This window comes from Anopheles moucheti, chromosome 3, assembly GCF_943734755.1.
Source record: "Anopheles moucheti chromosome 3, idAnoMoucSN_F20_07, whole genome shotgun sequence".
NCBI classification, from domain to species: Eukaryota; Metazoa; Arthropoda; class Insecta; order Diptera; family Culicidae; genus Anopheles; species Anopheles moucheti.
This window is the reverse complement of record NC_069141.1, coordinates 41,379,331-41,394,656: the sequence shown is the minus strand read 5'-3', so window position 1 is coordinate 41,394,656 and position 15,326 is coordinate 41,379,331. Positions and strand designations below refer to the sequence as shown.

The 15,326-nt window shown below is 41.8% G+C and overlaps 1 protein-coding gene across 1 annotated transcript in view; it reads right to left on the bottom strand.

Moving 5' to 3' along the window:
• Positions 1-15,326, bottom strand: part of LOC128302694 (thrombospondin type-1 domain-containing protein 4) — an 81,051-nt gene that overhangs the window by 51,279 nt on the left and 14,446 nt on the right. The window contains exon 3 of the mRNA XM_053039558.1: positions 7,368-8,500. Coding sequence (XP_052895518.1) covers positions 7,368-8,500 — 1,133 coding nt within the window. The remainder of the gene's footprint in view (positions 1-7,367; positions 8,501-15,326) is intronic.

Here is a 15,326-nt window from a genome sequence, read left to right as displayed (position 1 = left end):
TCAATGTCTTGTCAGATTGCTCCGTGCTTGCAGTGTTGTAGTGCGCGTCACTTGGAAAAGTACACTCCGTCTAAACTTACTAGCCCAATGGAGCAGCAAACGGCGGAAAATCATCTCACACTTGCAGCTGCTAGCGTCAGCAGGGTGACTAAATTGAATTATTTAATCTTTTACATGCAGCCGCCATCTCGCACCGATCACGATGCGGACCGACCGTTTGAATGGTTCTCCGGTTCTCGTTAATTCAGATGTCGTCTTCCATTGCTCCCCGGCATTGTGAGGATGAAAGGAGTCGAATGAAAACTGACAGCTCCAACAATTCGGTACCGGCGCGGAGAACTCACCGTGGAAAGTGTGAGCAGTAGACACGGCTGAAGGGATAACCTTCGTGGAGGATGTTATGTTAATCAGCCGCTGCTGCCCATGGTGGATCCTCTGGACTTCCAAAATTGTGTTCCGCAGCGAGCAAGTACCATACCAGAAACGGGTGAGGACGGTCACAGTGGTGTACTGGTTCGGTTTACTGATGCAAAGATCACAACTCCACCGTAAGCATCTCGTTGGTCATCATCGCCAACCGGTGGCAGATGAGTACAAGTACATTCCTCAGCATTCGCTAATCCACCCGAGCGGGTGGGTTTTTCGGAATTACAACCCGTTTCAGAATTACAGACACGCTCCGGTAGAAGCGGTGCGTTTTTGGGACTATCCCATGGAATTTCGCACCTTTGACCATCGAGAGACCAAATGCATAATCAACGTCTCACGATTACACGCCGACACGCCTTGGTGGGTTCCTTCTTCGGCGGTTGAAACATCGGCGAACAACTGCTGCGCGTCAGTTACAATTGTGCTTGACAAGATTGCCTCTGGCAACGCCTGTCAAGGTAGCGAGTATCGAAACGAAACTGACATGGGTGGGAATTTTTGGCAAAGTACAAACGAGAACACAACTAACTATGTCATGAATGGATAAACATTTTTTGTGAAACGATGTTCTAGAAACGAGGGATTCTACCACTTGAATTCCAACGAATGTGTTAATATGGATAAATAGGACTATTTCCAGGAAGCGCTCTTAAAATTACGAAGGCTTTTTCATAAATTTCTTAGTAAAATGTTCTAATTATTTTGCATATACCAATTTACAGAACGGACGTAATATAATTTAATATATTTATTAATGATGAGACCAAGATTCATAGAAATAAATAAAAAAAAAACAATTACACAACTATTTCGGTGAAGTAATGACTGGCATTTAGTCTGCAAGGATTAAACAAACCACAGTTTATTACGAAATGCGTTCCAAATTATTCTAAACAGCATAACATTGGAGTCTTGCTCATGGAACAGGTATACAAATCCAGACCATCAGCATCGATGAAAGCTTCAAAAGTTTGAATAGAGAAGCATATTCTGAATTCATATCTCGTTCCAAACCACATCACGTGTTTCGGTTGCGTTCTAAAAGGCAGCCGGAAAAGGAGAGACGAAATATGCTTGAACTTGTGTGAATCTTTTATGAGATTGCAACCGATGCTGATCGGATCAGATCATCTAAGGAAGATATTCATGAAAACCTAAATCTCTCCACCATCGGAACAGAAATAGGAAGGTGAGTAACCGAGCATAAGTACACTTAAAGCTGACCTTTCACAGCTCCGAGTTCATCGTCACTAGTTAAACACCTTTACGGTAACGTACATCCCAAGAGTTAGGATGAATGCGAAAGAAAATCTTACTCCAAGCACTCTAATGCAATCTCGTCGCATACATTCATCTGTTGCCTCTCGCCATCATCCACCAGCTCATTGCATTCCGGCATACTTCGGAAGCTCAGCGCGAGCAGGATTTGCTTTCGTGCTGTGATTTTGATAATCCGATTAAATACTGAACCAATTTTTACTGATCTCTCGTTCTGTCTTGCTTTCGCCTGTTATTTTTCCCTTTCTGCTGCAGGTTCCAGCTACAGAAACGGCTGCAGAATAAGAAAATAATCTACGATCTATGGCTAGTGTTGTGAAATGGATGAAATAAAATCGAGTACCGACCTACTGGAACGTACACGACTGTTTCACTGTTTTTGATACTTTGGTACAATTCTTAGTAAGATTCCGTTTCTAGCTCTAGTGCAATCGTTGACTTTACCAACGGCACGACATTTTTAATGAATCCAATAAATTTTGAGCGTTTCCACTGGGAGAGCGAGAAGTAAAGCATCTTCATCGTTCATGGCATGGTTCTATTTGCATCCATCGCAAGCAAAGGCACACGGCACGGATCGTTCGTGTATTGGGCTCCACATTGCATCACAGACCCGAAACAGCATTGCCGAAACGATAAAACCGTACGAAAAGAAACAAGCGTTGCGTCGTAGAAGTGAAGCGAGAAAAAGCCATCGGAGTGGCATAATTAGATAAAAGTGGATTATAGTTTTCTCATCGTTATGCTTCCATCGTATCACATCCTCCCGCTCGGTACTAGCTGTTACGTTGCGCACAAGTGCAGTCACCGTTTTCTCCGGAGGAACGACCTCGCGTTGGTAACGAAGTACGACGATGCTGGAAACCGGAAAGGAAATCAAGTGGCTGTGTTTTTTTTTCGTCAGGCGAATTACAAACGTATTTTATCTACTTGTGACGGTGATGAATCAAAGCTTCTATCTTCACGCCTCTTCCGCAACGGCCATTGCTTACGTTGAGCTAACACGCTGCACTGATACTTTGAGCATCAGATGGAACTTCTTCAAGCGAGCCATTGTAGGTAGTGCACCCTTGCTACCCGTGATGGCCGGCAACGAAACAAATTTTTGGCTCAAGTAATAAGTCTAGCGAAAAAGCCATGAAACGACAGCTACAAGTACGGACACACTTGTAGTGCCTTTTGTGATGGAAGTATTCGTAGTTCGTAGCAGAAGCCACTTCATTTTCTTTACAACTTTCCTGAACGGCACAAGTCGAGAAAACTTCCGCCTAACTACGGTGCGTAGCGCGTCGTAGCAGTAAAAGCAAGATAGCGAACGCATGATAAAGATGACGCGGTGGGTGACTATTCTTCTGTGCTTTTTGGTATCACTTCATTCAACGTGCGCGAAAGGATACAACTTTCTTAAATCCATAAAGTCCACCCAAGACAAGTTTGGATGAGAATGAGCACCTCACCAGCACCATCAGCATCATCATCGTCAACATCTCTACGCAACAAGCGCGCTTAGTTTGCCTCATTGTGCTGGCCGGTGCGAAAAAAAACAGCGGAAACTCGACGAATTTAGTGCGGAAACGGAATCCATTTACGGGTTCCGCACTTATTCGCTCGGATAGAATTAAATGTTTTTCTTTGCAAATGGTCCTCTTCAGCGATGCGCGACACGAGGACTTTTGCTAAATGGCACACTACACTACGCCACTGTCATTTCTCCCCACCCCCCCGTGCCCACTGCTTGTTGCTGGTGTAAATGTAAAAGTTGTGACGCAAAGTTGTAGCAAATTTATGCAAAGCGAAACACAAAAACCAAGTCTGGCTGCATGCAATCGAGCTTTGGGCTTAATTACAAAAATACCGCAAGTATGGTAGTTGGACAATGCCAGTTCCTGCCGGAAGCCGTACCAATTCTGATGGTAAACTTTTAGATTGGTAGAATATACATTCGCTGAGTGAGATGGACAAAAATGGTTGTAGTGTGCAAATAATAAATACTAGAGTCGGAAGCATGTGTATGGGCGAAATGGTCTAGAATTTACAGTCGAATCCGCATTGTTGCTTTTCGACGCCCATCCCGCAAGGAGTGTCCAGCATCAGCTCATGAGAATTGGAACTCCAAAAGGAAGGAATCTTAGTTACAATATTATTAAACAAAATAGAAAGATTATGTCATATAAAACGTTTGTTCACTGTAAAAAAGTATGCTCAAAACTAATATTAATTTAGAAAAAGTTACTATCTATGTTTAAGCATAAAATTTGAGGGTTTTATCTTAAACGTGTAAGTGATCCTAAATCGTTATTGAAATGATTTCTCAACACGTTAATAATACGTACGGTTTTGCTAATCCGCTTCGATAACTTCACTAAATTAGCACCTCACTCCTTATAGGGGCGTGCCATAAGCAGCCATAATGTCATAAGAGGGTTTCTAATTGCTCACTAACAGCAATCATCATGACCAACGCAAAACCCTTGCTGTAAGGTACGGTAGGGTGTGGAAAATCTCGAAAGCTATTTCCCGAGCCAATTTCATTCACTATCGTGAAGATAAGCACTTCATCTAGCCTTCCAATTCATTGAATAATCTCTACAATAATCCACATGCCAACTTCCACAAAACCCCGGTGCATGCGGCGAGCAGTGGGAAACATGGTCCCCTACCTACCCTAAATATGGCAAAGTTCTGCCTCCTTCTCCAACGTCGCAAAACCCACAACATAACTTGGCGAACACAAGGGTCTCCTATTAGCAAAACTTGTGCAGTGAGCAGCAGAAGCAGCGCTGGGAACGAAGAGAGCGGGAAGAAGTCTGCGCATAATAAGGGTATGATTTGAATTCTATTACCGACAATAACCAATTTACCAACCACCACCACCACGACACCAACGATGTGTGATGTGCTGCTAAGAAAGTGCAGTCCTTGTTGGCACTTGCAGCCGACATTGTACTCCAATAGCTGTATTCTTGGTCGGTTTGAAAACGCTTTACTCGTTGATAGGATGCCTATTTTGCACCGAATCTGTGTATGTGGGACCGAACATGGCGACGAATCTCGAACTCAACTCATTCGGTTTGATCAATTCAATCAATATCGTTAGTCACACTCGTTTGGAAGCGGTTATTTGCGCATTTACCATCATAAATAGAATGAATGCATTTTGGTAATATTTAAAGTGAAAGTATCTTTTTAGTTAAAGATTATTTTCATGTTTCCGTATAATGCTGTTTTTGGACCGAGAAACAAATAAAATGAAACCATTCCAATTTGCTTAATACCATCGCTTCACGCAGGTACATTTTGGGTGGTCCAATGTCTGCTGCTTCTTCATTATTAGCTTAGCATTACCGATAGACTTGAGAATCCCCAACGGAATATGAACTCTTGGCGGATTATTTGCCGTGACTACCGTCCACAACTGCGCCACACACACCCAGGCTGACATTCAAAATCTAACGACTGCAAGCAAATTGTACACAGTCCAACCTCACAAAGCAGTTCATGATCGAGGTCACCGACGATACTATCGTCACTTGACCCAGCTATTCAGCGAAATGTTTGTAGTAAATTGCACTAGACAAAGAATAACCTTCTTCCATAACAGAAGACAGCTAATCCCTTTTAGCAAAAACTCAGTACGATGGCGCCAGAAACCAAGCCCCCTACAGCCAGGGATGGTTTAACTGTCGAGGGTGGGAAAGAAAAACAATGAGTCAGTAACGTGGATTTTACCGCCGGCTTTCACTATGGGAATGATAAAAGTAAGCTTTAAATTTTCTTCCCATTGCTGCTGCACGTTAACTTCGTGCCACCCGATGCGATGCTTGTGGATTGTTTTCCCAGACGGGGAATTTGCCAGACGGGGTGACGGCATTCATATCCCATTTGGTAACGTCGACGGCTGGCTGGCAGACGAAGGATTATTTATATTTTGTGATTTAATTTAATCAGTTGCCGAAAACTTGTTGCACTTGTGGAAAGCTGCAGGAGCAAGGATGAACAGTTGGACGAAGGGAAGAAAACGACTCCGGAAAATGATGAAGATTATGATGAAAACTGCGATAGAGCGGAAGTGCGATAGAGCGGAACAATGGAGAAAGGACGTATCATTAGTACAATTTGATGCAGAAAGTTTGCACACTTTCGTTTGCCTTAACGCTTCGGTTTATTATACTTTAGCTTTATTGCCTTTAATGGATGAGCTATAATTGGAAAATGGTTCGTTTCCCCTTTGAAAAACTCGATACTGGGTATTATTTTCTTGGCCCTGGTTTTGTTCAAGAAACATCAAAAGGTTTGCAAAAAAATTAAGTACATTCACTTTGAGGATGAGTTGTTCAAATAATTGAGTTCATAATCTCAAATTCAAAGTAAGTTTAAATACAACCATAAAAAATGTTGTTGCTTCACAACTCATCATTGTGAAATAACACCGAAACTAACCACGAGATTATTCGTATAAAAGTAGTACTTCTTCAATGAATTTTACCTATGTAGTATCTATTACTGGTCAATTTGAAAGTCTAATGTATTATATTTAACAACTAAATACAAAAAATTAACTTCTTATACTAATTATCCAAAAGCCGAAATGCAACATAAAGTCAACAAACTATGCCAAAACTTTGTGAAACAATTTTAAATTGCATGAAATCATCCGACCCAATCGTTGTCAAACGTTGAGACATACCCCGTTCAATTCCACTCAAGCCAGTCTCATTTACTATGGTTCACTTTCATACTTTAATTAAATTCGCATCGCACTACTTCTCAACTGGGCAGCAATAAATGAGATAAACTTTACTTTTTTATTACCTAAACCACGATTACGATGGATCGTTTTCCGCGCTCAGTTTCGACGCAATTCTGGCGGAATTCCGCAGTCACGCAGTCTAGCGGTCGAGTTTAAGTGTTTTTATAATGCCCCACGCAACGGATGCTGCCACTGCTGGTAATTGAAAACGAGCCTTGCAAACTGGATGGAAAGTTTTTCTTCCAGCAAAATTAATTAAAAACTCCGATATCAAATTCGATACCAACGTCGACGGATCATGTACGGAATGGGCATGACTCATTGACTATTTTGGCGATCGAGGATTATTTCCAATGGTTGCATTATGATAGATCATGGCACACATATTCAGCTGAACGCATTCAAATAAAAAATATACTTCAAAATCAGCGAATATATGCGAAATATTATGACAAATTTAGAATATATCTCATTTTTCGTTTATGTACAGCTGGATTAATGGGCATAGAAAAGCATCTTCTATTGAAAATTTAATTGCCACGTGGGAATTATAAGTCTATTCAATAAAATTCGTCGCTTCAATAGATACATTTAAGAAAAATCTGTTTCATCAGTATCTATAACAACATATTTTTGTTTAAACTGAAAACTTTAATTAATACTCTATCGTAACCGCAATAAACCATCCAAGACCCTTTCATCGTACAACAAACAATCTCGGAAGTTCTCTGCATGATCCGTGTTTTCCCGTGTGTTAACATAACCACAAATTAGCCAACACTTCTCAGTCGTACACTTTTGCCAGGGCCCTAAAACCAAAACCGAAGTATGCTCATATCTCCCGACCATCGTCAAAATGTTGCAAGGTTTGTAGTGAAGGGTTCAGCGGTCCAAAATGAAAAAAACTTACTCTCGTTTCCAGCAGCTTCGAGCCTGAGTCTTCACCCCTCCACCGCACGATCTCGAACAGGCCGTCCAGTTACTCCACGGCCCGAAAAGGTTTCGCACTGTGACATTCATCGACAGGGCTACAGAACTCGCCGGCAAAACGAGATCCGGCCCTTGAACAGCTTCCTGTTTCCCCGAATCCTGGTTGGTGGTTGTTATTAGAATAAGTTTCCCTTCTTCACCGGAGGGTTCCGCACTCGAACGGACCACACCGTTCGGTACGGCCTGCCTGCTCGAAAATGCTCCTTCAGCAGTGTCCCACGTCGTTGGGGTTGGAATTGGATCTGATTTACGGTCGGTGGTCGCTACGCTTGCAGGTGCAACGCTATCGTCGTTCGAACCGGCCGACAAATCATTATTTAAGGGATTTGCATCGATAGCATTGTGCTGGTTGCGCTCGTTCAGCTTCTGATGGTTCAATGCGACCGCGGCATTAATTTTCTCGCTTAGTTCCTCCAGCTGGGGGGTGGCAGTAGTGGCCGGAAACTCACCAGCCCTCAGCCCCGGTACAGGAGCTCCAAAGTCCACGGGTATTTCGGGAATCGAAGTTACTGCCGGTTCCATAATGTACACAAGAGGTTTCGTATCGCTTTCATCCACAACCGCTTCAGGCGGAGGTTGTCGAGCCGGCAGTGAATCTTCTGCACGCCCACCGGAACCTTCCTCCTGTCGGTTAGCATCTTGCACAGACACGACGTCATACCGATACCGTTCGGCATCGTCTGTCAAAATTTCTTTTTCGTTGGCTCGGGATGCTGCGTGGATGCCGTGATGCTGAAAATTCCGACGCTGCTGAGCATGCTGGTCGGGATGATGATGCCGATCCTGTTGCTTGTCGGGGCTTGCCGGGGCGGAACCATTATTGACACCAACAGGCCCATTACTGCCACCACCGATTTCCGCTCCGTTACCGAAATGGGGTACGAACGAAATGTCATTCTCTGACAGCGGTTCGTTTTCGTTCTTAAATTTGATTAACTTTCTCATATAGGTTGTCCGCTGAGTCGTCGTTGCTACCAGCGCGTCGGGAGGTGAATTCGAAGCACTGACATTCGATCGTTTCGCTGCCCGCCTTTCGAGCCATTCTCGGTGAATCTGCGGAACAGGAGGAGCAAAAAAAAGAAACGAACAGAAAGAAGGTTAGTGTGAACCTGGATACGAATGGTAGCCACGGAACAGATCCCATCCAGGTGCAGATCTTAGGGGATGAATCAAAAGAAATGATCCCATTTGCTGACAGGATGAATGATTTGCTGAAGAGCATACATTATACTTTCCATCATTTATTCGCTAACAGATGTTGACGTGTGCTCTGCATAAAGGATGCTTTTTGTGGGCAACAAAATGTTACTTTGGAAGGAGCAAAAACAGGAAATCACAGGTATTGTCCACACGTTTAAGGAAACAAATAATTATAGTAATGTTGCGTTTGGAAGAGTCAACAAAGTTAAGCAAGGGAATATATGTAATTACATAGAGCGGGAAAAATGGAAGAATTAAATTACATACCATAAAAAAGGAAGTGTTGGTTCGTACATGTAAGTTTGAAATAGAATAATATTGTATGAACCAAACCTTATAATTTCCTTAAAAAAAACCTTTAAAAATTAACCTTTGCCATACAATTTAATTTACTTATCAAGGTTATATTGCATCAAAGAGAAAAAGCTGTCAAAAATTACCCAGTTCTCTGAACCATATCAAACTTCCAGACAATAAAATATAAACCTAGTATCTATTAAGTTATTGGAATATGCATTTTATTCAACTACAATACCAATACCGTACGATCGCACCATACGCTTAACTACATCGTGCTACTGTTTCATCTGTGCTTAATGAATTTTGTGAATGTGAATTTTTATTCATGTCTTCTTAAAATTTAACTTCTTTGGGAAGTTTTCATAGTGTCTGCTGCATAATTACTCAGCATTTTTCGATGGACTATACTTCAAATGCGGTGAGGGCATTCATGTTATTGAATACGAAAGTGAACCTCTTCGTGATCACTCCAGAACAATATTTGAATAGTGGTACCATGCCATATCAGGCAAAAACATCGAAATGCTTTCGTGTTGCTTCTACAGAGGAAGCAGACGCATATTTAAACACTCCTTGGGCTAAATCTCCCTGTTCCGCGGAAGTAACGATTTAATCGATTAACTAACGACCGCACACTATTTTGTTTGAGCACACGAGAACGTCGCTTATCAAATCATGTATTTCTTGGCAAATTCTTTGAAAGCTTTGGCTACCTTACTTCCTCCCAAACAGCCGACTTGTGTTTGGCGGTAAAGAACAATAACCCCGGACGATTCATAATGAGACAACCGTTAATATCTGGCGCTTCGACGATGTTCCATTTATTATACGAATTTATAAAAAATGGCATGGTTTGGGTTGTAAAATGGTTCTAAACAGTAGACTCAATACAAATTCCATACAAAATTTCAACAGAATAACCCAAAGGTGATTTTTACGGCGTTTTTTGTGTGGTGCAATTTGATGTGGCGCACCCTTAAACTCCATCTTGCTTATAGCTCTTTCGTGGTGTAAACCCAATTATTATTTTCCTCTGACATCCAGCATAACCGTAATCAACTACTACACTCACATTATTTCAATTTCCACAATTGGACTAATTAGTCACCAAAGACCACAGAACTAGTGTTGCGATTATGTCCGCACTGCCGCCTCCATCCCATCGCAAAGCATGAAACTTCAATTAAGCTTTTGCCCAACTCCCAAAAAGCCAGTCTAGACGGAAAATGCTACCGTTTTTTTTCTGTGTGCATGGCAGTTCGCCCTATTATCCTACGCCGATACTGGTCGGTACCAATCCAGATCCAACAGCTAGATCTGACCACCATCCATGAACAGTCCAGAAACGGACCACACAAAAGTCCAAACCAAACCAAAATTCTGAAATTCCCCACAAACCACTGCAGTACACCACCATTTCTGCCCGATGTGAATCGTATTGCCCATCGTCCGGTATTTCAATGCTATTTGCACCAAATTACTATACAGATTATGTTAAATTTAGTGCCAACGAAACCGAACTTTCGAAAAGTTGTTCACGCTCGGCACAATGAGCAGACAATTGAAGTTGCGTTCCGTCTGTATGTTGTTCGTGCCGAAAGGTGTCCGGCATGGGACGGCTCCGAGAGGAAAGTGGCTCAAAATTGGTATTTTATTCTACGAGAAAAGCTGTTGCAGTACCAAACCACTCCAGGGTAGACGAAAAAATGGAACTGACATGGCCGAGCTTCATCATGTACTGTCAAATGCAGCTAGTGTGTTGGACAAAGAGCTAGCGCCGCTTTCGTGATGGCGCCTCGTTGGGAAATCTACAGAAAAACTTGTCAATAGCTCCGACCGAACGAAACATGCTGAACAAATGAAACTGGAAATGCAAAAAAAAGGTATCTCCTCCCACCTACAAGAAATGCAAGCCGGACAAATTTTTCTAAGCGAAGAAAATCCCGCCGGAAAGCGCACGACATAAGTTTTCGGCCAACAATTGTTATTGGGTAGCAGCCGTAGATTCCCGAATCCGTTTGACTTTACCGAGCTGTACCGGGCTTTACCCACTAGCAAAGCGACAAAATAACTTGACAAGATGCCGTTGATGAGAGTGGCGGCAAACAACCTTTCCCCAAAAATGGCAATCAAAGGCGAACAAAAAAGCCCGTTAGCCGAAACGGATTGTACACGGATACAGGGCATACACGTACACGAAATTATGTGCCTACGGATCAGCGAAATCTGTCGCCAAAGGTAGGAAGAAGCATAATTATGTTTTGGGAAAAAAAAAGTTTTCGAGTTTTAGATTTTGTTATTCACACGAAATCATAAGTGAATATTTCTTAAGCTGAGATTCAGTGCTTTGTTCGAATTTGTTATACGCTAAAAATTGAATGGGTTTCTCGACTTTTTTCAGTGAAAAACACAAACAAATACAGTAACTAAAGTTGTTTACAGCTGTATCATGTCTGTTTACTGTAGCATGCGAATGTGATATTTCCTGGATGGAGGAAACCAGGCAAATGAGTTAGGCCTAACGTTTAGCGATTCCCAATTAAACCCTCCTATCAAAGCAAGACCGGCCAGTTTTTCACAATGAAAAATCTTTTTATCGTGTTGACACGGTGCTAATATACCCCAAACAATGGCTTTAAGGCAGTTAGGTCGCAGAAATACAGTATAAAGCGGAAGAAAGTTAATGTGATGAATGTGAATCTTCTCTTCTACAAGTAAAATAAATAAATATAAGAGACTGGTTTCAGTTTGGCTACACTTCTTATCCTTTTCAACTAACTCAGCTCCACCTCTTACTCAGTTTAATGCTAAGACTAGTGTCGCTAGTGAATCGGCGTGGCATGGCACCAGCGGCGGATCAAACGGTAGGCGGTCGCCTAGGGCCTCGCCGTGTTGGCCCCAAACAATTTGTGCCGATTGTGCGATTTTTGGGAATTTAACAGCACAGTTAATATATAGCAACAAATTTAATTGAAAAGGTAAAAAGATTGACCAAAAATATCTTTCTGGGTTATATAAAACATTTGTTTCTATGTAATAAATTAAATGCAAAAAAGAATATCGACTTTGTGACTTTCAAGTATAAACGAAATTGCACCAGGACCAGGACACTAATTTTCCCGTTGGTCGAGAAAAATTTCTTCGAAAACTACCAGTTTTCGAATGTATAGTACCAGGAGAGCATCCACGGAAGAGGTAGCTCCTGGTACTGCGCCGTAAGGTATGCAATGTTTATACACTAACTTTGCTACCAACTTGCAATGCAATGCGCCGTAAGGTATGCAATGTTTATACACTAACTTTGCAACCAACTTGCATGTACCAGCCGAGCAAGATGGCGCGCAAGATAGCGCCCAACTTCGTACTTGCATGCAACAAACTTGCATGCAAGTTTGCATACAAGTTTGCATACAAGTTTGCATACAAGTTTGCATGCAAGTTTGCATACAAGTTTGCATGCAAGTTTGCATACAAGTTTGCATGCAAGTTTGCATGCAAGTTTGCATGCAAGTTTGCATACAAGTTTGCATGCAAGTTTGCATGCAAGTTTGCATACAAGTTTGCATGCAAGTTTGCATACAAGTTTGCATGCAAGTTTGCATGCAAGAACTTGCATACAAACTTGCATGCAAGTTTGTTGCATACAAGTACGAAGTTGGGCGCCATCTTGCGCGCCATCTTGCTCGGCTGGTACATGCAAGTTGGTTGCAAAGTTAGTGTATAAACATTGCATACCTTACGGCGCATTGCATTGCAAGTTGGTTGCAATGTTAGTGTATAAACATTGCATACCTTACGGCGCAGTACCAGGAGCTACCTCTTCCTTGGATGCTCTCCTGGTACTATACATTCGGAAACTGGTAGTTTTCGAAGAAATTTTTCTCGACCAAGGGGAAAGTTAGTGTTTAAACATTGCATACCTTTCGGCGGTTTTCGACCAAAATTGCTGTACTAGGTGCTACCTCTTCCGTGGATGCTTTCCTGGTATCGGGAATCTGATAACAGCTGGTTTTGTATGGAATTTCGTACCAGCCGACGGGAAGTTTGAGCGAGATGAAGGATGTTTTCCGTTTCATCCATCTTCCTTACACTAGCGATCGCTCTCACGGGTTTGATAGTATGTAATGCAATAGTGAATTATTTCAAATTTATTCCACACTGCAGGTGTCACCTCTTGAATAACATGTTTTCCTGGTATCGCAAATCTGAAAACAATTGTGTTGTTCATGGTCTTAAACCTCAACATGAAAAGAAAACGGATTCTACGAAATTTCGCTGATTGTTACTAAAGAAGTAAACTGATTGGAAACTGTACCTTGGACGAAAAATCGTAGAAGCCGTTGGACTACTCAGGATTCGTAAATGTACGTGAATCGTAAAAAAATGTGATCCAAGTAGTGGCGTTATGGTTGTCCTTAGCGCATACAAACGTTTATATATAGACTAGCTTACTAGACCTGTACGCAAAGGAGCTTTCTTTCCGAGACTTTGCTGGTGTTGTTAAATCATGTTTGAGGTACACCTCCCTAACCGATATTGCCGTAGCAAAATTATAAGCTCCCCATTAAAAATTCCGCCGTGGGTCTCCAAGGGGATTGATTCTCCACTGCAAGGCACAAAACACTTAATTATAAGAGGATTGCCTCTGCGCAAAATTGACACGCCTGTACTCCCCTTTAAATTTCTCTTTAATATCCTAGCCAGAATTCTACGTCCTCGCACTATTCTGTTATTTCTTTATCGGCGTAGTCCTTCGTAGACTCAACGGAATTCCGGCGTAGAATCATTGGAATCATTCCTCCTGTTAGGGTACGTAACGTCAGTTTCTACTACTTGCTGAACTTTCGAATATCCTCAGATAATTTTCGTTGACTGTTTTAATCTTAGAAACGTTTGCTTCGGGAAATGTTACCGTCCGGATCACTCAAAAATCAAGTCAAACAGAGCAAGAAAAGGTAGGCCAAGACCTCTTCAGCTTGTGTTTCGATAAAGAAGAAGAATATTATTAATGTTTATGTAAATGTTAAGTTAATGCATAAAACTTTGGAAGCAAATGAAGCATATGAAATGAAAAAGTGTTTAATTCGATGTAAAATTTTGAATATTTAATAAAACAAATGTATCACATCACATGTCAACTGAGGCCAGGGTAGCATTGGACAGTAAATTAAACTATGTCTTACTTAAATACAACATTATTTATTGGTATAAAAATAAGATTGAAAATTAATTTTTGAAACCCCATGGTTTACTTGTTATTTCAATTACAACAATGCTTAATTAAGACGTCTGTTCCTGACAGCTACTTTACAGATTGCTCAGCGTTGTAATAGAAACATATTTCTTCATTTTCTCGTTCCCACTTTTTTAATGATCTCAAAATATTAATTGCAACCATGTATCTTCCCCCCATCGTTTTTACCAATTTGATTCACTTTGCTACCTTATCTGTCAATCTTCCCTCTAATAAAAACCCTAAACTACCCAAACTACGTCTCGGTTCGGCTGCAAACGAACGGAGTGAGATAGGAAAGCATTTCCACATAAAAAATGACATCACCCACACGAGCTACCGTTGGCTGGCACCGCAAAACCACGCGAGCATAATGGGCACATAATCGATAGCATATGTTCGTAAATCAGAGCCCGTCATTTTATGGTTCGGTTCGGTTCAACTATAAGCCGAACCAGAGACGATAATGGGCGAACAGCTCATAAAAATGTTTTGGTGCCCTTGGTGGTGGTGTGAAATTCTTCGCCCTCTAGAACAAGTTCCGATTGGGGTCTTTGGGGAGCGAATTTTTGGTTTGGGGTGTACGAAAAACACACGCACACACCACCGCACGGAAGAAACAGAAACAATTTGTAACATAGACTGCAAATTGTATAGAAACAAAACAATCAACGCCGTGTGATACCGATGGGTGGTTTTGTTGGATTTGGAAATGTAATTCTACGTCACCATTTGTTCTGCCGAGAGAACATGGTGTAGGACGTTCAACATCGTATCGAGTGCTTGTAAGTTCGAAATAAATGTTACCCACTGCCCTTCTTTGCTTGCTTCATGTCAACGAGTCCCCAACATCCATGGTCTTTGGTTGCCGTTTTTCCACCAACGTTAGAACGGCATGTTTCTATGCTGCCAAGGTCGACCCTCTCAGACCACTCCTCCCAGCTTGTGTCGTTACCGGAAAGAACGGTAGCTCCCTGCTCGGTATACGCAATGGGTGTTCCGTTCAAATGACACACATAATCGCAAATGTCATGCTTGTCGTGAATGGCTCTCATCTGCCAGGAATCACATTGTAAAATATGTTTTTTAAGGCGCCGGTTAAGATTCCTATGGATCTTTATGGTCCTGCATGCACCGTAGGTAGGT